The following is a 23,658-nucleotide window of genomic DNA, read 5'->3' as shown; positions in this document are numbered from 1 at the left end:
CCAGAAAGTGGTATGTAAACTACAGTAAACTTGAAAAAGAAATACCACTAAACCTATAGGCCTGTCTCTTCTGTCCAGTTAGCAATTAAAGAACAGCACTAACTGGTAAGAGTAAAATGTTAATAAAAGGTTGATCTAAATCTCCTGAATAACCAGTGGGCTTTACAGTTGAACAGCAACAGGGTCAGTAGAAAGTGAGTTGAAACTGGGTGTGCATTTATTTCCTCTTTGGCAAAGGGATATGAAACCTGGCAGAGGTTCGTTGCTGGGGGTCAGTTGAGTAGGTTTTGTCCAAGCATTTTATGTTGTGTAAGGCTGCTTGTGTGGCATTGTGTGTGTCAGACAAGGATGATAATGGCTTTCAGGTCTTTCACTAGAAACAATCCAAATAAATCTCAGATAATTTGTAGTTACTCCTCAGAAGTGACTGGTAGTGGCTCCAGGCATAAGTGCCTAAGTGATGGCTAAGTTGTTCGTGAGGATCAAAATTTAATCAGAATACTAACATTTCTGTATTAATTAAACTTCCCAGTAAAAACATGACCAGTGTTACCTTCAGAAGCTTCCAGGAACCTGAACTGTGATGTTCATGCTTTATTTGACAGTGTTTCTGAGGACCAGAAGAGTAAAAAATAACGTGTCATCTCTTCTTCTTCCCTCCCCCCATAAGCTAAATTTTATCTTTGTGAATGCATTGTTCAGTTCCTGACTTTTTCCCTCCAGCAATGCATTCTGTAAGTGCAGCTTTCTGCATTCGTTTGTTTTAGTGCATAGTTTAGCTTGTCGTTTTTCTGTAGTGTTAAATGATTGTGAGTAGATTATAAACATGGTAATATAACTTCTGTAGTTTCATTCAAGTATTTAATATTTTAATATCCTACTCTGTCTTTATTTTTTAAAATCTTTTTATTTCATAGCTACTTAGTTTTACCTTCAGATTTTCATAGTTTAAACATTTAAAAATAGAAATACATATCTTATATTTTTATATATATGTACATGTATATATATATATACATGGCTAATTTTATCCAATGTAAAGGCAGCAACCTGAGTTGTTTCAGGTGTACTTACATAACCAATTTTCCTTTCGAATTATTTTTTCAAGATGCTTTCTTCAGTGTAGCTATCTTGGGAGGTTAGTTTGTAACTAAAGAAAAAAAATAATCCTCAAACATGAACAGTCATCCCTGTGTCCTTCCACTGTACGCTAGTGGAATGCCAAGTTTGCATTTAAAAGTAAAAAATCCTGAAGACATTTTTTAGCCAGTATATTTTTCAGAACATGTGTTTAATACCTGTTTTATAACGTGTGTTGCTGATATTCAGAAATTATTTCCTCAAAATATCTTGTTTTCTGCCCACGGATATGAAGCACAGGCCTGAAAAAGGTCAGAAAATATTCTCAAAACAGTGTAGCTTCTTAGCAATTTAAATACGAGTTTGTATTTCTTCATCTTAAATATTAATACTAGTAATATCATAAACCCTCTTGCATCTCATGGAACAGCAAGATTACTGGGTCAAAAGGATGTGTTTTCTTCCTTACAGGCATTACACCTTAATGAAAGCTTCTGCTGAAGTGCGTCTTGCATATTTATTGACATTTCTTCAAGGAATGCTTCTTTCCCTGAGACTATCAACTTATTATGAAGAATTTGGCACCCACTATGATTTAGTCAGTATAAAACATTTGAGAACATGATTATGAATATCTTTGACAAACAGAAATTTTCATACTTCTAGTGGAAAAAGTATTTCACTTATCTCAGATTTTATGCAACTTCTGGGGAAAGAAGGCTCTTAGTCTCAGACCTATTGCACTACTGTAATATAAAAGGGCAATAAGATATATGGCTTAATTCCTTTTTCACTTTCAATATATGAAACACATGTATTGAAACATGCAGTTTGCACCACATTTTTTGTGCTATAAAGAAGTAATAGTTTTGATTCCTTTTTTCTGCACATAGCACAGCCTAGCAGAGGATCTTATTGGTTAGTACGTGGTGTGCTTTCATGGTGCAGTTAAATATTTGCATTGCAAGTTAAGTGTATTGTAGCAATCTACAAATGCGACTACAGTTCCTGATCCGTTTAAGTGTATCTGCTAAGTAATGTAGCCTGTTCCCGACTGCAAATAATGTGCTTATCTACGTTGTGTTTAATTTATCTGTAATTTATCCTATTAGATAAGATTTGTGTTGCTATTGGAAAGCTATTCTAGAAAAGGCCATGTGGATTTAAGAAATTGATATCTTACCTGTTTGGTGTGTTTAGACAACACAAAACGCTGAGCTCCTGTGAAAATAGTTTCACCAAGACCTACTGTGGAAATTCGTTTTGAGTGTGAATAGTGATGCAGAGCTGTGTGCAACAGCTAAAAAGTTCTTGCTTTCTAGAGGCTTGTGTGGATTTTCTCTGTTAAAAAGCATTGTTCAAGGTTATAAGCAGGATAAGTAACTCTGTGGTCTTCAAGGTGATTAGAGGTTCTTGAGGCCTTGCAGGGCAGCTGAAGCCTTGGAACACTGAGTTTGCAGTCACCTGTGGGAGGATCAGATGATGACCAACAAAATTAATGTTGAGTTATCCTTTATTACCTTGAGCAATATTCCAACTGGTTTTCTTAATTGTAGCTACTGCTTCAGTTGTGCACAAGTTAGGTCTATCCTAACATTTGCAATAAAACAGCATGTGGGTACAAATAAACTGCGCCACCTCATGCACATGCTGACTTGACCCATTTTTCACTACAAACATTACTACTACTACCAGCACCTCCCCATAGCAACACCATGGAAGTTGTCATCCCATGAACCACCCCAGGGGTGATGTAGAGGTGTCTGCACTGATGGTTGCCATCAGCTAATACCTCTCTAGGGATGATTTGGCCAATGTGGATCTGGGTCCATATGTGTAGCTTCCCCCTGCAAAGACTGAAGGCAGAGTCCTACCTCTTTGCTGCTCAGTAGTCAGCAATGCCAGTGTCTTCAAAGGAACTTCCCTAATACTGGCCTGCTGCAACTTGTGCATTGCACAGCTTGCTTAATCAGATTTTTTTTTTGGTAAATTGAGTTGTTACGCTGCCTGTTTCATCTATGGACCTCACAGCTCAACCATAAGTTTTGTTTCTCTCCAGTCATCTTGAAGCCACAGTTCAGATGCTCGTTGCAGGCTGTTAAAGTGCCACAGCGAGACTGTGCAAACTCCACCACAAATCTGAGACTTGCATTTAAGATTAATATCTTGTTCAGTTACCAAGTGAGAAGCACTGGTACATATTTTTGTTGCAACAGCTGCTGTGTTTTTCAGCCTGTAGTGTGAGATGGAGTGTATATGCTACCCAGGGGCGCCTGTATATGGGAAATACAAAAGAATCAGTCTTCACTGAGAAATGGATAGTGATCCGCAAATGAGAAGGAATTGAAAATGATTGCTGCAGATCTCACCTGTGTGCCATTTACAGTGATAGTTTGAGAGCTAATGACAGTGTCTTGCTGCAGAAGTTTCTCACCATTTTTGATGCTGATCTTAAGAAAGTCGGAGATCCAGTTTGGTTTGTTGTTTTTTTTTTTTGAGGCAAATATTTGATATACACTCGCAACAATTGTTAGGAAGCTTGATGTGTGACATTGCATGAGTCTTTTGATAAATTGTAAACAGTGTCAAAAGCAGGCATACCCTGGAGGCTTGCTCTTTGTAGTCATGGTTCTAGCACAGGTTCAGGATAGGTCTCAGGCTCTTCCATAAATACAGAGATCCTTGTATAATTGTTTCCTTGTATCCAGCTGCTTCATGTGTTTTTATTTGGATGGTCTTTATACTTCTAGCTATGTTTTTCCTTGGTGCCTTTTGTCAGCTATGCCTCGTTAGCCATAAGCAGATTTTCTTTGCAGCTGCAACGAGTAAACAGTCTCCAGGAACATGGATAGTGTGTATGTTGTGTGCTGCCACATCTCAGTGTGAGGGTTAATTCCTCACAGGTGTCACTGGGGATCTGTGGTCTCTGCCTGACTCCTTGACCTGTGCCTTCCTGTCAGTTCCCTATGGAAAACCTTCCTTTTCCTTTCTTGTTATCTCTGTCACCTGAGGAACCATACATCGATTGAAAACAGAAGCTGGAAGGCATCACAGCAGAGCATCTGGTCCAAGCCTTGGCCCCGCTTAGAGAAGTGATGACTTTCTGACCAGGTTGCTCAGAATGGAAACATTTATGTCCCAGACCAGAATCTGTGTTGTTCCACTCAAAAATGTACATGCTTATCTCTCCAAAACAAAAATAAGTTGTAATTCACCTCTTTCATCTAGGATAGAACAGCAAATCTTTTTTCTTTTTCCCTCACCATATTTTGAGACAAAAATAACTGGGCCTATTGCAGTGAATATGAGAGTGCTCTTCAATAAAACTGTATTGCTGTGAAAGCTGCATTAAGAGTAATACATATGCTGCTTTGTAATTGAATTATTTGGCTGATGTGGTACCTCAATTTTTATAGTCTGATATGACTACTGCATGCTGGGACTGAAGCTGTGTCAAGTAAAAATACAGGAGATAAGACTGTAGCTAGTTGAGTTATATATACTGAAACTGTTTCCTAAAGCATCAATAAAATTGTAGGCAACTGAGGCTTTACTTAATGTGGAACTTTTTAGCCAGACAAGCCCTGTAAGTGGCAGGGGCAATTACTGAGTGTGCAACTCCAAGCCCACGCACTTCTGGGCTGTGTGAGGTTGTTAGGTGGCAAAAATGGGGTGAACTTATGAATATGTTGTTCTTAAAGGTGCAAAATTTACCTGTAACATTTCTGCCTACATAATAGGGAATTATATTAAGAGATAGCTAATTTTGCTTTAAATGTGAGAGTATGTTATATCTGTAAGTAGTTTATTTGTGTATTTGTAGTACTGCTGTCATCTGAAATGCGTGGACTGAATTACAGTTCTTTTACTGTTCTTTGCCAGCTTTTGAACTGGAACTCTTAAGAATCATATATAAGTTATTATATTATTGCTGAAACTTTACATACGTTACTGATATACTTTCTCTTTTTAGGTGTCTTGGCTTTTTAGTCCAGCAAGAAGTGAAATAACAAGTCTAGATAGTGGAAACATAGATGACATTTTAAGTAAGTACTTTGAATAATTTTTTTCTTTATAGGTCTGCAGTTATTGTGTGAATATGTGTGAATATTGGAGTGTTATTAAATGAATATGCATACCCTAGCTTTGAATATATGAGTTGCAATTGGCTTAGAAATATTAAATGCCTGTGGTCAAAATTAGCTGTCTGAACTAATATCTTGCAAGGAGAATTTGAAGTGTCTTAAGAAAAATAACTGGTATCAGGTTTGCAGATGGGAATTCTTGATTACATAACCAAAACCTGTCCAGAGGGCATTTTAAAAGTTCCCCCCAAAAAACAGCAGCAACTGAAAACCATGGTGATGGGCCTTAAGTATCTTGCTTATTCAGCTGTGCTTTTCCTCAGGTTAAGCATTGTGCTGATTCTGGTGGCTCATAGAAAGGAGATCCCTAATTAAACAGATGTGTATTCCTTGTCTGAAACCTTTTCCTTTGAAAAATATGCAATTTGCCTTTGCAAGTCTTTGCAGGAAAAAAGTTTTGACGTTGTTTCAAATGCATCAAGGGAAAAAACCCTCTTTATTCTCTTTTATTAAAGTCTCTTCTATAATCTGTCTAATGTTACAGGAGTACTTTGTAGCATGTGATCTGTTTGTAAGTACCTTCTATGCAGTGGAAAATATAAAATCACTTTATAAAATGTTATTCATAAAAGGGAATATATCCAGGTGTAACTACTTTTAAAATGTATCAGATTGCTTTCAATAAATACTTTATGTCTTGGAGGTAACCCTAAACTTGTCAGTGCTTGTTAATTACCTGTTAACCACTTGCATTCCTTGCCGATAATGAAAATCTTAACACTGTAATTCTAATCAAAACTGTAGTGCTGCTCCCCAGCCTTCACAAAAGTGTCTTTACCAGCATAGTATCATCTCCAGGCTTTCAACATCTTAATCTTCACATGTAACTGCTCTGCAACTTTGTCAATTTTCTGCTTTGTCAGCATTTCTGCTTTATAAAGCTGTGAGCAATACTCTATAGTTTCAGAATGTATTTCAATTTTTTTCAATGTCTAGGCCACTACTACTACTAAAAATCAATTTAAAGCATAGTTGTTATATTGTGTAAAGATCATAGTTTATTTTCAGGCAGGAGATTTACCCTTTTTTGGTGTATTTTGTTTTTTTTTTTTTGGTATGTGAAAAGTAATGCGTGAGAACATTATTTCATTACCTCATCACATGTGTCCCTGTGGTATTGCACTTTTTTTGAGTGTCTCTTAGTATTTTTCGTTTTTTGGGGGACTGAAGATTTCTTTGCTACCTTTTGCCTTAGTATCCTTCTTAGAAAATAAGACAGGTAAGGACTGACCAGAGTAAGTTGTGCAGGCAGTCTGCCTGTTGGTCAATCTCCTAACCCCAAGAGTTGAGATTTCGGCTTTTAACTGTTTTTTAACACTTAGGAGTAATAGAGCTAATGCTTAAGAGATACACTGAAGTACTATTTCTGAATGTGAGTACCTTAATTTTAAATCCAGAATTGCTTTTTATTTCATGTGTCACTTAATTCCTTCTTTTGTGTCTTAATACTTTAAGAGTTTACATTTTTAATATATCGATAAAGTCAATAGAACACTTGACTGAAGGCCTCTTTCATCACTCTTCCATTTGTTATAGATTATATTTCAGAAAAGATTTATCCTAGCAGTTTTCTAGCAATCAGACTAAGCTATATGCTGAATAATGTAGAAATACTTGCTTTTATAGTTTTTTGTGCGTATTTTTATAATCTCAGATAAAAGAACTAAGAAGTTGCCTCTCAATGTGACATTGGGTTTTTTCTTTTTCTTTCCTCTCAGACAATGCAGATGTTGCTTTAGTTAATTTTTATGCTGATTGGTAAGTTATATTTTTTTTCTAAAAACTCTTTTTTTAAAACTCTGTCTACTGAAAACTGTCATGTTTGGCTATAGTTTTCTAATTGAAAATATAGTAGTATGTTGCTGTCAAACCAGTTCTTTCCTGGGTTTATGTCCTGATTGCTTCCACTTCTACAGTTCTTCCATCCTATGTTTCGTTTAGGACTCCTAGCAGAAGAAAAAATTGGAATAATTTAGACTCTCCATTTTCTTCTGTGTTGGTCCCATACGTTTGTGCTAGAAAAAAAAGACTTGACACAAAAAATCAATTGTTTTTCTAGTTTGTAATTTTCTCATTTGTAAGAGCTTGCAAAAGAGTTTGCAAGGGGAGAACTAGAGAAATTATAATTGAGAGACGAAATCTGAGCAACTGTAAAACGAAGGAATTTGGGGCTGAACTGGTTAGACCTTGTGAATGACATACTTAGAAGGAACTGTTTACTTGAAATTATATTTAAAAAAAAACCAACTTGCATCCTGAATCATTGTTAGAATTAATTTAAGCAATGTACTCCTGTGAAATGTCTCCTTTTTAATGATAGTGCAACGAAGTAACTAGTTAAGTAAGAAACTGCACCTAATCTCTTACCAGTTTTGTATAGAATTATCCTATAGAGGCTATCTTTTAAAATCTGTAAATAAAACTTTTAATTTTCAATTTGTGATCTGCAGATACTTGGTGAATCATGGACTACTTCTAAAGTGCTATCTTTTCTTAAAGATAAGCAGGGAAGGCAAACCTATGGAGAGTAAATTTAATACACTGAAATTTGAGGTCTGCGTTGCCATTCAAAAATGATTTTTGGATTTTGCAAATGACAAACTGTAGAAAGGTAGCTAAATACCTATGTTCTGATACTTCTGTCATAAAGAGAAGATAAAAATATTTTAAAATTTGATATAGCCAGGTAACAAGTATCCTGTTTTAGGACCTTATTAGCACAGTTCCTTCTCCAAACCCCCGCTGTTATCAGATCCTCTGTAGAATAGATGCACTGTGAATTTAAAGATTTGTATATGCCTGCAAGTTGATTCATGGTATAGGAGGCTGTAATTTTAGAACGTTACAGCCTTAATTACGATCATTACGTGTAGGCATTCAGGAATAACCTCTCACCATAGCAGACTGAGATGTACCTGACTTTTGAATGAGAACTGATGAGTTTCAGTCATGTACTCTGCTGTAAGGGTGGAGAAGAATGAGGGACAGGGAAGCCATATGTAACATATACATGCTACTTAAATGTGTAGCATATAGTTGTGCTACCCAGAGTCAGGTTTTTCTGCAGAATGGACTTAAGCTCTGTTTGTATTTTGAGAGCAAAACTTGCCTCTTCACTTGGAAGTTTTCTGTGTCAGGCACAGTGGCATCCCCAACCTGATGCCGTTAAGTTTCAGATGGGCTTCAGTGCAGGCTGGTTTATTGCAAGTCTGCTCCATGAGGTCTCATTCTGACAACTTCTGCAGTGCCATTATGCATCTTCAATTTGAAATTCTTTCATGAGTTTAGAAGGACAGAATTATTATAAATTATCATAAAATAATTTCACTGATGTATTAAAAATGGGCTTGTGCATTAGTGTTAACCCCTAAACTCCCTAAAGCCACTGAAGCATGTTTACAATCCTACAGCCTGGGCAAAAAGAAAATTTGCTTCAAAGTCTGACATGACTAAAAGAAGGGACCCATAGGGTTCTCTTTTTCTCAGTGCTGAAAAAGCAGTCTACTCAAATTCTACTGAACTTGAACGATAATATTATACACAACACTTAGAACTTCTATTGTTGACCTTCCTGAAGGTGATGGTGAATATTTGAAACTCAACAGTCTTAAGTATCTTCCTTTACTGCATTTTTATAATTACTTTCCCAAGGCTAATTCAGGCAGGAAAAAAATGAACAATATACTTTCTGAATAGAATATATTTCATAAAGGCTTATAATTGATTAATGGTGTTTCTAAGCAGATAAAGCAGGGAAGCATATCTTGAACTCTGTATTCATTTAGAATTACTTTTTTCGGCACCCGAATTATTCAAGTTACTTTTGAATCTATTTTTATCCAGACATTTACTGGAATTGTTAGAGGTAGATGTGATTTTTTTCAGTAACTCTTCTTTCTTTTTTTTCTTTTTCCTTCAAAGATTGAAATATTCCATTAGTCATCAAAATATTTCAAATTAGTATTTCAAAGTTATGATTTTCTGTTCTATTTACAGGTGCCGCTTCAGCCAAATGCTGCATCCTATTTTTGAGGAAGCTTCTAACGTAATTAAGGAAGAGTATCCAGATAAGAATCAAGTGGTGTTTGCTAGAGTAGACTGTGATCAGCATTGTAAGTAAATAATGATTTAGGTTTTTCCTATGCTAACCTGCTACTAAGTTACTAATTGTATTGAAGAGTATACTGTATAGCAATCTAAAGTGTAGTTGTACCTGCCCCATCATTTGGCCCAGAGCTGTTTTTGTTACATCAGTGAACCTCTTCTTCCATATTTGTCAGGGCAATTTCCAGTGTTGCTTTCTCATTGCATCCATAAATATGCTCTGCTCGGGTCTTCCTTCTGCCTTGGAGTCTTGGTGAGCTGTGAGTTGCCTTTCACAGAGCCAGGCAGGGATCAGGGCTTTGCTTTGCTGTTAGTACACATGCCAGCAAATGGTTGCCAATTTGGGCTTTTCCCATGGACAGAAACACATGTTCCTGAGACTTACTGTTGGCCTAATAGTTGTGGTTTAGTGCTCTGTTACAAAAACTCTGAAGAGAGAACCTTATGGGACAGGATAAAAATGTCAATTGCATAGCTATGCAAAATAGCTGCTTTGGTTTACATTTGTCTTTCCCATTTAGACAATTGAACTTTTTGATGTTGGAAAGGATTTTTCTCTCTTGTGTCTTGGTTCTTACTTGCAGATTTAAAAGTCAGTAAGTCCACTTGAACATCTTCCAATGGCACTATTTTGTGCTCTATTTTGTATACACGCACATAGTTGCTCAGCAATTAAGAGCTTTGTGATCTTGAAAGAGATTTCAAGTATAAAAAAAATCAAAACAAACTTCTAAGGGAACAAACAGTATCAACTCAGTATCTAACATGTAAAATAAATTGATTCTTCAAACTGTCAGGAGTGGCCAAAAAAGATCACTTCCCAAAGATCAGTAAGACCAATTCATAACCACCAGAAACTTAAATGCCTCTGGGGTTTATAAATCTGTGGCTCACTTGGATGTAGGACCCTCCTTATAGCCTCAGCTGGAAAAGAGGCACAGCAGTATTCACCAAGGTATGTGAGGAGCCTTGAAGCTTTCAGCTGCCTTCCTACATTGTAATGGTTGGGATGTGTTGAGGAACTGATACAAAATTTTTAACACAGGTGTTCTTGAAGAGCAGCTTATTAAACAGAGGATTGCAGAATCTCCTCCTCTGAACAGGTCTAGTGCCTTGAATGCAGTGTGGAACAGTGCACTTCTGGAACTGCCTGGAGCATTTCCAGAGCAGCAGCAGAATGGAGTGGCGTAGCTGTACTTGATGTACTTCACAAGATATGCTTTAGTTTCCTTGACTTATGAGTCTAATAGTATTTTTTTCTTTGTCATTATAGTGTTGTGTGTGTTAAATGAGTGTTTTTCTATCTCCTTTCTGAACAGCCTTTTCTAGAATCATGGAGGTTTTGGGGGTTGGTGGGGGCTTTTTTATTTGTTTTGTAGTTTTTATAGGGGAGTGGGGTTGTTTGTTTGAGGTTTTTTTCCATTTTTTTGACCTGATCTCAAAATTGAGATCTCCCAGATCTCAAATACTTAACTACACTTTTAGCTTCTTTATTTTTCACACTTGGTGTTCTCTGCTGCTTCCAGTCACCCACCGTCTATGTGGTGTATGCTTGGGAGATCTTAACCAAAAGCATAGCATTAAGTATTCAGATTTGCCATCCTTAAAAGTCAGTTTTCAAGTAAGGCAATGAAATCCTCTGGGGGAATATATTGAAGGCAAAGCCTGATATGTGGTCTTTGGTGGAGTTTTCTTACAGAGCTTTTTGTCTGTCTTTGCTCTGATATCTGCTGCAGGATCTGCATAAATAATCTGCCCCTGTTCTTTACAATGGTAAAAAATAATGCAGTTACAGCAAGCATTTTAGCAGCCTGTGTTTTTGTTAAGATTTATAATAACTGCTGAAGTCCTTATTTTTGTTTGCTGTAGCTTTAGTTGCTTGAGTAACTCAGAGAGTCTTTGGGCTGCCGGATGCCCAGTGTTTAGCCATGAGATCACAGAATTGCAGAATATGCTGAGTTGGAAGGGACCTACAAGGATCATCGAGTCTTGTCTTAGCAGTTATGTAGATAAGAAAACTTTTTTTTTCCCCTCCAGGTGTTTGAAACGCTTAAGGAACTTGTTGCGTAATCTTCTCATATGCTCATTGAATTAAGCTCATCGGAGCTCGTTATGGAGAGCTAAGGCCTAGCTGGAGGAGGAGACACTACAGCAGAAATTGTCTTCCTTTCCCTGGGAGTAGGTGTAGTGGGCTAAGTAGTAGGAGGCAGCCAGGAGTTTTGGTCTTTCTTTTTTTTTGCTGGAATACCATAAATTCTCTGTATCTGCCCTTTCTGTTTTTACTGTAAGAAGTGGTTTCTTCTGCTGCAGAAGCTGTAAAATGTGAGAAGTAAAAATAAAATCCTTTAATGACAGGCAATTTACATTCCCTTTTTGAATTAAAATAGCAACGCTGTATGTCATTCCTAGTTTCTAGTATTTATTTGCTGGGTTGTAAACAATGGTACATTTCATGACACACAGTTATTGGGTATGTCCTAAAGTTTTAAGTATTTTCACTTTGATTTTAGTGTATGCAGCTTTCTATTAAGAGAGTGAATGTTACCGTATTATCCAGCTTGGGCCTGCTGTAGTATTTTACTGAATGTTGGAGTCAAGATTGTTAGTGATTTGGGTTTTTTTTCCCTAAGCTTTATATTTTTGTATGTGTTTATATATTTTAGCAATACTAGAAGGTTTATGTCAATATTTTGGGGTTTTGTTATGCCCGCAGGTTTCATACCACTAGTAGTTCACTATTAGAGTGATGTTCTAGAGATGGTGGATTATTTGCATTACAAATGATCTGTTTCTTTTTGAGGCCAAGACACTGTAGGGAATCGAAATAGCTGATTTCAGGCCACTCAAAAACAGCTTTCAGAATGGTCAGCCAGGCATAGATACTTTCCATTTAATGTACTATTATTGAAGCACACTGTGGAGCCCAGCAGCTCACACCAGCTTCTGAGGGTAAAGCAAATTAAAGAGAATTATTGATGCACTACCAAATGTTTGATGCTTAATGACAAAACCATCATTCTATCTGCTTTTATAGCCATATAAAGATGTTTTTCTGGAAGGTGCTAGGCCCCATGAGATTGAATACAAATTATAAATATTAACACTATATTAAGCTTCTGTATGTGTTATGTTTTATACCAGTTTATAATATGGTAGAAAATAACTATAACTGAAATGTGTAAGTTAAGACATCAGGCTGTTTTTAACGTGGTGTGGAACATACACTAAAGGTAATCCAATGAAACAGGTAATTGAAGCAGGTACTTTAGTTTCCAAGACCTTATCCCTTTATAACTTAAAACTGTCTAAGTTCCATGACATTGTGTGCTCTTAAAGTCTTTGTTGGTTTAGGTATGTTCAATTTAGTAATTCACTTACCTTAAAAATTATGCACTTCTCTTCTAACTATAATAAGTAATAAAAGTGATCTTCCATATAAAATTACAGATCTTTCTGCATATATGTTATTATAGGAGGATTTTGGTTGGTGTTTTTGGTTTTGGGTTTTTTTGATTGGTTGGTGTTTTTTGTATTTTTTTCCTCGCTTGTGGGGTTTTTTATCCTTTGTGTTAAGCAGTGATGTTGGAAACTCACTCGTTTCTGTTCTTTGTGAGTGAATGTTGCAATATAGAGCTCATGTTTCTGGAGGAGAGTTTATATTTTGGACAGTTTCTCTGAATTCACATTAGGAGCTGTGGTACAGAATTCTTGTAAGTTAAAGTGTGTGTGTGTGTGTATATATAGGCTGTTTAATTCTATTGCAGCATTATTTCCTTTGGTTTCTGAGTTAAAGGAAAAATAATAGCTAGTTTGAATAAATCTTTGTGCCTCCAAACAGAAAACAAATTCTCACCAACCAGATGTAAAGAGGTGCTTTGCTAGACAGACTGTTTAGGGAACTGTTGTTCTTCCATTCAAAATGTGTCCATGAGTGGTATTTTCATCCACTGCTGTGAGCTGCTGATCTCTGTGGATCTAGCTGTCCCTGCAATGTGTGCTAATGTTAGTCTTCACAGATTAGACTGTATTGGTACTGTGCCTTTGGTAAGCAAAATAACTCAGTAGGTTAACAAATTTGGAAGTTCATAAATGAACTGTAAATGAAACTCTAAACATCCTCTAAGCCGAGGATTTCATTGTGTTCCTGTCACTTTGCTTGGGGAAAAAAAATCAGTCTGAAAGAGTTATCTTTGGATAAAATAAAAAGTGGAAGTGATTTGGAGTGGTTGTGATGGCACTCCTCAGGAAGGCCTTTTTTTAGCTTGTCAGAAAAGGTCATGGGATGCCTTCTGATGAGGCCCTGCTAAGAGCAAGCATGGCTGTTGTGAATGCTCCTTTGCAGCAGAAGGTGGTCTAGGTCTGTTACCTGAGTTTGATATACAGCATTGATTGTTTTTCTTGTACCTGTTTTGGTCCATCATAACAAGTGATACAGGTCACCAGTATCACAGTCATTGGAGTAGGATGCCTAGTTTAGATGGTTTCCCAAGTTCTTTTCTAATTCTACTTCCTGTGCTTATTCTCAGGTCTTATGACTTCTGTGCAAGTGTCATGAGAGGACTAGTTTAACTGGAGATAATTAATGGTGTATTATGGAATGCTTAAAAATAAGGTGAATGTAGGCCTTTTAAGTGAACTTGAGAGAAAAATGGTTGTGGAATAGTAAGTAAAAAGTACCTATCAAAGATTTCATTTCTCATCTGTAGTGTGTCCTGGCAAGTACCCTGAGGGACTTCAAAAGATGTTGATTGATTTCAAGTGAGCAACTAGAATACTCATTTGATAGTCCCAGCTTCAAATATACAGCTGAAGGAATTTGTTAGTTTTGAGATGGAAGGTGTTGCAGAAGGGTGAGAAAGACTTAGGATGATTTGACACACACAAAAAGAATAGTGTTAGATCCAGTAAATTCAAGCTCTCCATATATGCACCTGTGCAACTCCTATAACCATCATGTATAACCAAAGTCAGGAAATGCAGTAGCTTGAGTCTGTGCTAGCTCTTCCTTAAACAACATGAAGTCACCTCCACACATCTCCACCTCCCCCTTAGAAAAAGAGACACCAAATATTTTCAAAAGTTATTTTTACAGGGTTTGAGTTTTGAAACTTTGATTTTCTTCCAGATAACTTTTCAGGCTGTTGTGGTCCTCTGTTCAACATGTGAATTCTTCAGGTGGTGCCTTACATTATGAGGTGGGCATTTAGGATAATTATCGGTATTGTTCAAATCTTAGTGGACATGTTTTTTGGGACCCAGCCCTGTAGACTTAAAATCTAACTATTTGTTTGGTAGTGGTATGAATTATGACCCCGAAAGATTAAAACAGTGTACTGAGTTAATGGTGGGGTGATACCCTGACACTTTGTAAATATTGCCAGTCCTTCAATGGACTTCTTAGGTGCATTGTGGATGAGAGCCTTCTTCAATATAGTGTCTTGGTGTAGTTCTTCAACATATTCTTCACTGTTGGGTTGCAATGGAATTGAGATATAGATGTAGTCTGATATACTAGCTGAACTTTGGACAGCGTGTTGTGGTGTTAACTTAGAACAATGGAGTCTGAAGCATTCGAGGAAACAAGTCACTGGCTGTGTGCTTGCTTAAAGCTGTAGCTTGGGTGATGTGTGTACACACCGTGTGCAAAGCCTGACAGTCCCCAAAAATGGGGTTTGGCATTCCTTTGAGTAGAGGAGCACACAATGCTCAGACAATGGAGAAATGACTGAACAGTACAAGAGACATGCTAAAGATATGGATTACAAATGATAGCTCAGAAAGCATGTTTTCTTAGAGGGTCTTGCTCAGATATGTGCAAGATTGTCTTAGAAAACATGAGTGAAAATGTCAGGTTTCATGTAAAAGTTTCTTTCAAAAGAACAATAAAAGCTGCTGTCTCTTACCTGTTGTAAGAATCGGCTTTGCTCGGGAGAAGTATCAAAACAGTGCATCTGTGAAGAGAAATGAGCAACTGTAAGACATTGCTGTTGGAGTGTGCTAGACTAAATAGTGGGAAAAAAGCCTGGGTGGTGTAGAAATTATTGCATGTCAGCAGTTACACATGGAAAATGGGGAGGAGAGAACAATCTGAATACAGTCATTGCTGTGCTTGAAATTTCTGATTTGTAGAAGAAAAAATGATCAAGCATGTCAGTAGCTTCCTGTCATAACTAATGGGAAACCATTCTGGTAGCACAGGCACTAGACTTGTGATTTAATGATTAATTCAGAAAAGTACAAACACAAGATTTGCTCCTTTTAGGTACCTTAGCACCTGAAGAAAATAAAAAGTCATAAAGTCGTAGCTGGGAGAGGGATTTTTTTGTTTTTAGGGAGATTGCCCTTATCTGTTTCAAATATCTCTTCTCATGAAAAAATGGGCAGTGGGAATGTCTGGAAATATTTTTAAATTTAATTTAGGATTTACTATAACTAATGCAATCTGTGAATGAGTTCAAACAATATTCCATGTATTTGCATTGTGTATTTCCAATTTTAAAAGGAATATAATTTTGTAGTTGCTCTGCTTATGCTAACTCTACCTGTATCAAATGCCAGAGCTTAATGAAGCATTTAAGGTTTACTCTATTTGACTTTTGAATTAATTCAAACAATTTTTCGTGTACTTGCATTTTATATTTTGTAAAAAGATGGTTTTCAAATACTTACTTGTGTAGGAGTGTCATTTCTCTGTGTTAGTTCAAATACCAGCATTCATGGAATCTCAATGTAATTTGTAAAGATCATTCAAGTTCTGACTTATGAAATAATGTTTGAATTCAGTTTTGACAGTGGGCATTTTATTACCATTACATTTTTTATGCAACTTCGGCCCTTGATGAAGATCCACATCCCTAGGGACTGCAATCTCCATCTTGGAGAATGTTCCTGATCCCCTGAATGCCCATTCTGCAACCCTTGCAATCCTCCTATAACTGTTGAAATAACCTGAAGCAAAAGTCCATGTTGTGAAACAGAAAAGCATCATTTTTGGTGCTCTCTTGCTGTGCAGATCTGTAACGGTGCTGGTCTGTAATCTCAACGTGTTCCTGCGAAACCCTGACATGTAGTGCTTCTTGTCCCTTATCAGACTCTGATCAAGTTTTGATCGACTGATGTACTGTCAGACCAAAGGTCCTTCTAATCAGCAGAGAAGGGCAGCAAATGCCTGGTTTGCAGATGATGTTTGTCTTCCACCAAGCAAATATGGAGTGATTCCTCCCCAGCTATATTTGTCAGCTTCTTGCAGGCGGCTCTTAGATACTTTAAATAAAAAGTGGTGGAATCTAAAGGAAGAAAAGATTATTGATCTAATACTCATTAATGCTGAATATATTGGCATCTTCCCATGAGAAATTTGTATTAATTCGAAATAAAAGTACTCTAAATTGAGGACATAAAATATTTTACCCTTAATTTTAACTGTAATTAGTGCATTCAGAAATGCACTTCTGGGGTATTTAGGAAACAGGTTCAAGGCCTTTCTTTCTCTTAGTCAAAATTGATAGGCTGAATTCTGTGTTATTTAGTAGTGATGCAAAGCTTTCTTTAGCTTTTTAGGTGGTGAAGCTTTTAAGTTTACTGTTTTGTGGGATGTTAAAGAACACTTACTCCTTTGCTGTGCACAATTTGTTTTCAGTTCTCAGATTTGTCTAAGTCGTGCAACTTGTACAAAGATTGTTTTCAGTAACTAAAGCTGCAAGTAGGATAAGTAGTTTTCTAGCAGCAATTGCAGCTGCTGATGGTTTCACTGAGAGTTCTCCAGGTAGGAGGGAATTCAGACTTCTATCTCTGTTCTCTTTAAAAAAAGAGTAAGATTAGGATAGAAAGCAAATCTGCTTGTGATAAATATGTAACTGAGAAAGAGGGTCAGAAAGGATTAGTTTTCACATAATTTAGTACTGTGCCAGGTATGCTGATGGTCCCTCATTTGGTTGCTTTCCTGCTGTGGGCTAATCCAAGTCACCTGAAGTGTATCCTGTGACTTCTTGAGGAGTCTGTGAAAAGTAAGAGAACATGCACGCAGCCCACGTTTTCATTGCCTTCCTCTCTGTTGACTGAATGAAATTTCTTTGTCTCCACTGAATAAACTGGCCTGTTGAAGTTCACCATCTCCTTTCTTGAGAGAGAAAGGGAGAAGGGGAAGTGTGGTCGCTGTGGCTGACTTGAATGAGTCACCTCTAAGGATTAAGCAGCTCGGAAAAGTGGACAGACTGCTCATATGTGGGGATTTAATTGGGTTTAGGAACAGAGGTTTAGGTAAAATGCATCCCAGTCTGTAATAGAGGACATGTGGTTTTCACAGGGGCTGTGAGATTTTATTTATTTCTAGGTTTATTTCCAAGGGACAACAAAGAAAAAGCAATGGGAAAGTGCTTGTGGAAATCTACCTGGCTTTACAGGCTTTGTCTCTATTGTTTGTTTTCAGTCTTGTTTTCCTGAGAACCCAATGTGTATCTGGTTACCTTGTTTCTTCAGTTCTTCCTTGTAAAAACTTCAAGCTTTTTGCTGAACTTCAGCCACATCTGAAAGAGGGAAGAGCATTCGAAGATATGAGTACTTACAAAGTTCGATTAAAGCAGTTGCTGGATACTGGAGATGCACAAAACCAACTTCTGCACTGTAGCAAAGGTTGCTGTAAAAACTCAAGGCTGCTGGATCCTGCTCGATGTACCATGAACCACTTGCTGGTTTTGTGTAGGGTTCCCTGTCCATGCCCAGCTGGGAGCTAGCTGCAGCACCTATTGCAGTTTGCTGTGTCCCAGTGATTTAGCAAAGTGGAAGAGGGACAAATGTGGCACTAGTGCTCTGGTGGGGTGTGGTGAAGAACCGTGTTGTTGTGGTGGTTGAAGATGAGGGGCACAGGACGGACACGTGTGGGAAACTGGGCTTTATTGCTTCTGCTCACCGTTCTTCTTTGCCGCTCTTCTAATTTTCCTGTAAAACCTCTTTCTGTTTTTTATTCTTTTACATTTGTAAGTCTTGTGAATAAATAACTTAAATAACTGACATGTTATACATAGGGGAAAAGAGCTGGTGCTCTTATGCTAGAGGAATGCAAATACACATTACTTTGTTGTGTGAAGCTATGTGTGGTTCAAGTCTAGAAGAAAGTTGGGCTCCGTGTATAGATTTGAATGAAGATCTGTCTTGAAGGGAATGCTGACACTGGTTGACCAGAGAGGTGTTTGCCTTAATTTAGTAACCTGAAATTTTGTGTTTGTTCAAAACTTGAACAGCTCGGAACTGTAACAGCAGTCTTCTGGCCTTTGTAGGCTTCAAGAAATACTTTGCACAGGGTTCACATTCTCTAAAATTTTAGATGTGACAGTTTTTTTTCCAGCACTGCAATTGAGATGAAAATCATAATGAGTTTAAAGAAAAATAGGGGATGATTTATTTTGTTAAAAGTTTCTCAAGTGGGTTAATTAACTGAGATGTGGCAAGCTTTTTAAGATTCTGATGTTCTTGGTATGCTCTTAAATTGGTTTTCCTAGTTGTTCGTAGGAAGTGCACTAAATGAGTATGCCTGCCCAAGTCGACTCTTTACTTAGCCCAATTTTGGTAATTTTTTTCTTTGCAAAGATCAGTACATGTGAGAAATAATGTGGCTACCATCTGTTCTCTGCCCAGTGGTAGTGCTTGTTTCTTGATTTGGGTTTTCTTTTCAGTGGTGTTCTGTTCTTGTTTAAAGATGTGGAACTACTGGTTCAGAGATGCAGACATACACATGTATAAGACAGCATGTTCAGTGTATTTCTGTATTTGTAGGGCTTTGGTTTTATTTTCTTAATTTCTTTTTAGCTGATATAGCTCAGAGGTACAGGATAAGCAAATACCCGACTCTGAAACTCTTCCGGAATGGCATGATGATGAAGAGGGAATACAGGGGCCAGAGATCTGTGACAGCAATAGCAGATTACATCAGGCAGCAGAAGAGTAACCCCATTCGGGAGGTCCAGGATTTGGAAGAAATTAGTTCTCTTGATGTAAGTATTTCAATTTTACTCCTTCTATTTATTTTTTTTTTAATGTTGAATTGGTGGAACATAATGTATTTAAAGAACATATTTACTTTTTTTTTTCATTCAGAAATGTTCGGTACTTTTTTTTTTTTTAACTGAGTGGAAAACTGAATCATTTGCAGTATTACTATATTGAAATAATTTTTAACTTTCAGGCACCTTCACTCCACAACCAAATTACTTATTTTGCCTTTAATAATTTGAAAAGAATAATATGTTGCATTTGACACAATATTTAAAAAATATTTCTCACTGAAAAAATACTTGCAAGGAAGCTTCTGAATAATGAAAAGGCAGAAAAGACATAATTGCTGCATTTAATGACTGTCAAATGAATGGCATCTCTGTATTTAATATCCATAGGGAGTAATGATAGTTTTTGATAGTTTGGTGCAAATTATTTTTTTGTCTTTGTCTTTACAGCGCAGCAGAAGGAATATTGTTGGATACTTTGAGCAAAAGGACTCAGACAATTACAGAACCTTTGAAAGAGTAGCGAATATTTTGCATGATGATTGTGTGTTCCTATCTGCCTTTGGGTAAGTGTGAAAACTTGTTGATTGCATGACTGACTTATTGAAATTCTGTTTATGAGTTGTATATAAATTTAATTGAATGGACTTCTTTAATACTTTCAGCGTTTCATAACTGACGAGACTAGACCTTAATAGATAAATACACTGAGAGGATAGAAGGGGAAAACTCTTCCTAACCTTAATCTTTGCTGTGAAATTCAATTCTTATTTTTTCCCTTCCTTTTTCTTTTTTTTTTCCCTTTTTTTTCGTTTTGTTTTAAGTGTAACTGGGGAGGTTTCAGGGGGTAAAAGACAGTTGTGTCTGAAAAATCTGCTTTTTTAGAGAGAGAGAAGAACAAGTACGGAAGAGCTTGAAAATGTTTTGAAAAAAATTCATTAGCTTTGCAGACTGAGTAACTCTTTTTTTTGCAACCTCTTAGGTGTTTTTTTTTCTTTGAAATAGGACCATTTTTTGAAGGGGTCTTTTCCCTCTATTTTATAGGATTTTTTCCCTGTAAAGCATGTAGTTGCTTGCTCATTTCCTCTTGATGCTTCAGTAGCAGGCCTTGTTCCAAAATGCCTAATTTCTGTGCCTGGGTCTTAGTTCTATGTCACTGGTCAATGCAACAATTTAGAAAGGCAATTGCATTGGTGAGCTATGGAGTGTAAGCCTAGAAGAAAAACCTACAGAAATTCAACCTTCTCCTTGTTATACAGATTTACAGTGATATTTTAAAATATTAAGCCATTCACTGGAAGAAGAAGAACAAATTGTGAGAGAGTGATTCCCTTTATAACTAGCATAATGAAATGGAATTATAGATTCTTTCAGCAATGCTTAATATGCCACCACCAATTGCTAATTTGAAGTGATTGGGCATTAATGGGAATGCAGTGTTTTCCAGTTTACCCACAGTTTCAGGATCAGGAATTTGCATGGGTTAAGCTAGCTTTTATAATGTTTAAAGTTGCCTCAAGTTTTTTGAACTGGGTGTGGTGGAGAATAGCAGAGAAACTGAGAGGATGTATTGAGGTAGAAGAGGTTTCATCTGCTTGAACAAAATCTGTTGCCAGTCACTGATGCCTCTTCTAATATGTCTCCAGAAATAGTTTGGGGGTGGGGGAGAGTATTTGCAATGTGTGGGAGTACACAGGGCTTTCAGTTCCCAGTTAGGTAATGGTATGGCTGTGTAAGCAGGCAAACCTGTGGTCTGTAGGTCTGTCAGTCTTATCCCCAAAGAGTGTCCATTATCTCAAGCATTTTCTGATGAGTGCATGCAGGCTTGCTCTCAGGACAGGCAGTCTGAGTTGTTACTAGAATTTTAAGTTATTTTTTGCCCCCTCATATAGCTTTCTGGTCTTTTCAGAAATACCTTTTTAAAAATTATTAGGAAGATAGCAATACTTTGAAGATTCTCCCTCCTGTTGTTTGAGTCTGTTCATCTCTGGTTTGCTATCTGTCAATTACATGTAATAAGAAATAGTTTCCCACCACTCAGGGTTATCATTTAGTTGCTGGACATTGTTCTTGAAGTGGTTACTATGGGGGTTTTATTTTATATTTTGTTGTTCAGATATAAGCAATAGTCAGACATAATGGAATGGATCAGAGTTTGATTATTTTTAACCTACCTATATAACTAGATTGCACAGCAGGCTTGTCATTATTCTTATCTCCAGACTCCCATTCCCTTTCTAGCCTGGAGCTGTTAGTGTTTTAAAGTGCAGCCTTCCCAGCAGCAACCTTGGGAACTAAATGTTTTCACCTGTGAGTGGCTTGGCTCTTAAGATTCCTAAAAAAACCTATATGTGAAAACACTTCTGAGGGAGATACTGGCCACATATCAGTGTTTTCTTTTTGGATTATATATAGCAAAATGCTTCACAGGGAGCTGGCACTGATCGGTCAGACTCTTCTGACTGAGCATCCTGACAGACCCTGGGAGGTATTTTTGGGTTTGCTATGAACAGAGTTCAACAGCTATGTGGCTTGGGAGGTATATGGTAGGTAATGTGAGCAGTTGTTCGAATTTCTAGTAAGCTCAAATAAAACAATCAATTTGACAGGAAAAAAAATAATTACTTTGCTGATTTCTGTCAAGGCAGAACAGTCCCCTTATGCCAAAATTACTCTGGCTTTAGGTACTTGTAATAGCTTATTTTTAAACTGTATTAATGGTACTTAGTTGTAGATCATCTTGATGCTTAAAAGACTTCTTTAATGAACAGATCCTTACAGTTCTGTACAGATCTGAGGTGGCAATAGAACAAGATTAGTGAAAGAAGAGATGTCGGCAGAAGGAGATAGGTGAAGAATGTGATGAAGACATTATTGGAGGCAGATTTTAGAAGTAGAACTAGAGAGGAATGGATCTGAAACATTCATGAAAGCAGAAGAGAATGTCCAACCAAAAAAAAAACAAAACAACAACAACAACAAAACCCCCACAACAAAACAAAAACCATCCAAAATATACTTTTATCCTAAAAGGCTGTGATGATCTGTAAGTAGTTTACGGAAGACAGTGATGAATCTAGGAACTGTTTTAATTTTTTGTTAGCAAGTAAATATGACAGTGGAGGGTGGGGGGATTGTGTGGTTACAAGAGGTTCCCTTTTACATTACTGCTTCAAGAAGAGACGAAATGCAAACTGAAGTGTTTCCGTTTTAGTAGTTGTTTTAAAGAGGTGTATCTTCAGGCATTCGGGATTTTCACATCATGTCCATACTTTATTTCAGTTATCTGAAAAACAAAAATCAGTCACAACTGCAGCTACTGAAGTGGAAGAGCAGAAGAGGACATTTTGGCTTCTACCACAGGGTTACCCCAGAGCATGTATTTCATTATAGATTATCATCATCTTATCAAGCAGTGATTGGGCAGGTGGCTTCTACGTCTTCACTTTCTTCTTATTCAGTGAAGGCTTATTTGGTATGGGAGTGGTTTTTGTCAGTGATGGTGGTCACTAGGAAGCCTAATTTCACATTGTGTGAGGAGTCCTGCCTGGAATATAAAAATACATTTCAAAATACGCATCTGTAAACTGATGCAAATACTGATAGGTGTAACATACTATGCAAGGCATCCTTTCTGTGTGATAAGAAAAGGATAATCAGATCAAATGAAGGAAATAAAGTTTAGGTACTTTGAGTTAAGGCTTACGTTGTCTGTGTTTTTCTTGGCACGCTAAATTGTTCAGACCCCTGGAAGATTTAGCTAATCTTGCAGTGAGATAAATTGAGATATTTTGACTTCTCTTTTTTATTTCCCTCTTACATTTCTTAATCAGCCTTCACCGATGTTTATATTGCACCTAGAGGAGAGAGAAGGGGGAACACTTACCTAATGTTTCCCAAAGGCTGACATTCTTTCTTTTTAGCTTGTGTTAAAGGGAAAAGAAATGGGCACTTTTACTTTTTTGTGGCATATGCATCTAGTCAGTTCTGTCTTGCCAGCCTGATTTACGTTGGAACAGCTAGGCATGGGAGAGAAGGAGTGAGGAGGCCTCTTTATATATCTGAAGATTGTTTAAGGGTTTGTTTTTATTGAGAGCTTTCTTTCCTTTTATTTTTCTGTCTCCTCCGTTGGAATCGTAGCTGTCCCAACTTGCTTGAATAAGAGATGGCAATTTTCGGGTACAAGCTAGCAGCTTTCAGGGTGCTCTGCTGTGACTGGGATTAAGGAACCACAGAATATTCTGGAGGCAAGAGAGGAACTTACTGAGGTGACATAGTAAGCTGAACACCAAGGAGGAACTGCATGTCTTCTGGGTACACACATACTATAT

At 37.1% G+C, this 23,658-nt stretch overlaps 1 protein-coding gene across 2 annotated transcripts in view; it reads left to right on the top strand.

Annotated features, from left to right (window-relative positions):
• Positions 1 to 23,658, top strand: part of ERP44 (endoplasmic reticulum protein 44) — a 51,996-nt gene that overhangs the window by 14,544 nt on the left and 13,794 nt on the right. For both annotated transcript variants that reach the window (XM_017813217.1, XM_017813216.1), the window contains 5 exons: positions 5,054 to 5,126; positions 6,944 to 6,983; positions 9,222 to 9,337; positions 19,134 to 19,318; positions 19,778 to 19,893. In XM_017813217.1, the coding sequence (XP_017668706.1) occupies positions 5,054 to 5,126; positions 6,944 to 6,983; positions 9,222 to 9,337; positions 19,134 to 19,318; positions 19,778 to 19,893 (530 nt within the window). The remainder of the gene's footprint in view (positions 1 to 5,053; positions 5,127 to 6,943; positions 6,984 to 9,221; positions 9,338 to 19,133; positions 19,319 to 19,777; positions 19,894 to 23,658) is intronic.

Source organism: Lepidothrix coronata, unplaced genomic scaffold, assembly GCF_001604755.1.
Source record: "Lepidothrix coronata isolate B3197 unplaced genomic scaffold, Lepidothrix_coronata-1.0 Scaffold40, whole genome shotgun sequence".
Lineage (NCBI taxonomy): Eukaryota > Metazoa > Chordata > Aves > Passeriformes > Pipridae > Lepidothrix > Lepidothrix coronata.
Note: the sequence above shows the minus strand (reverse complement) of the source record. Positions and strands in the feature narration are given on the sequence as shown.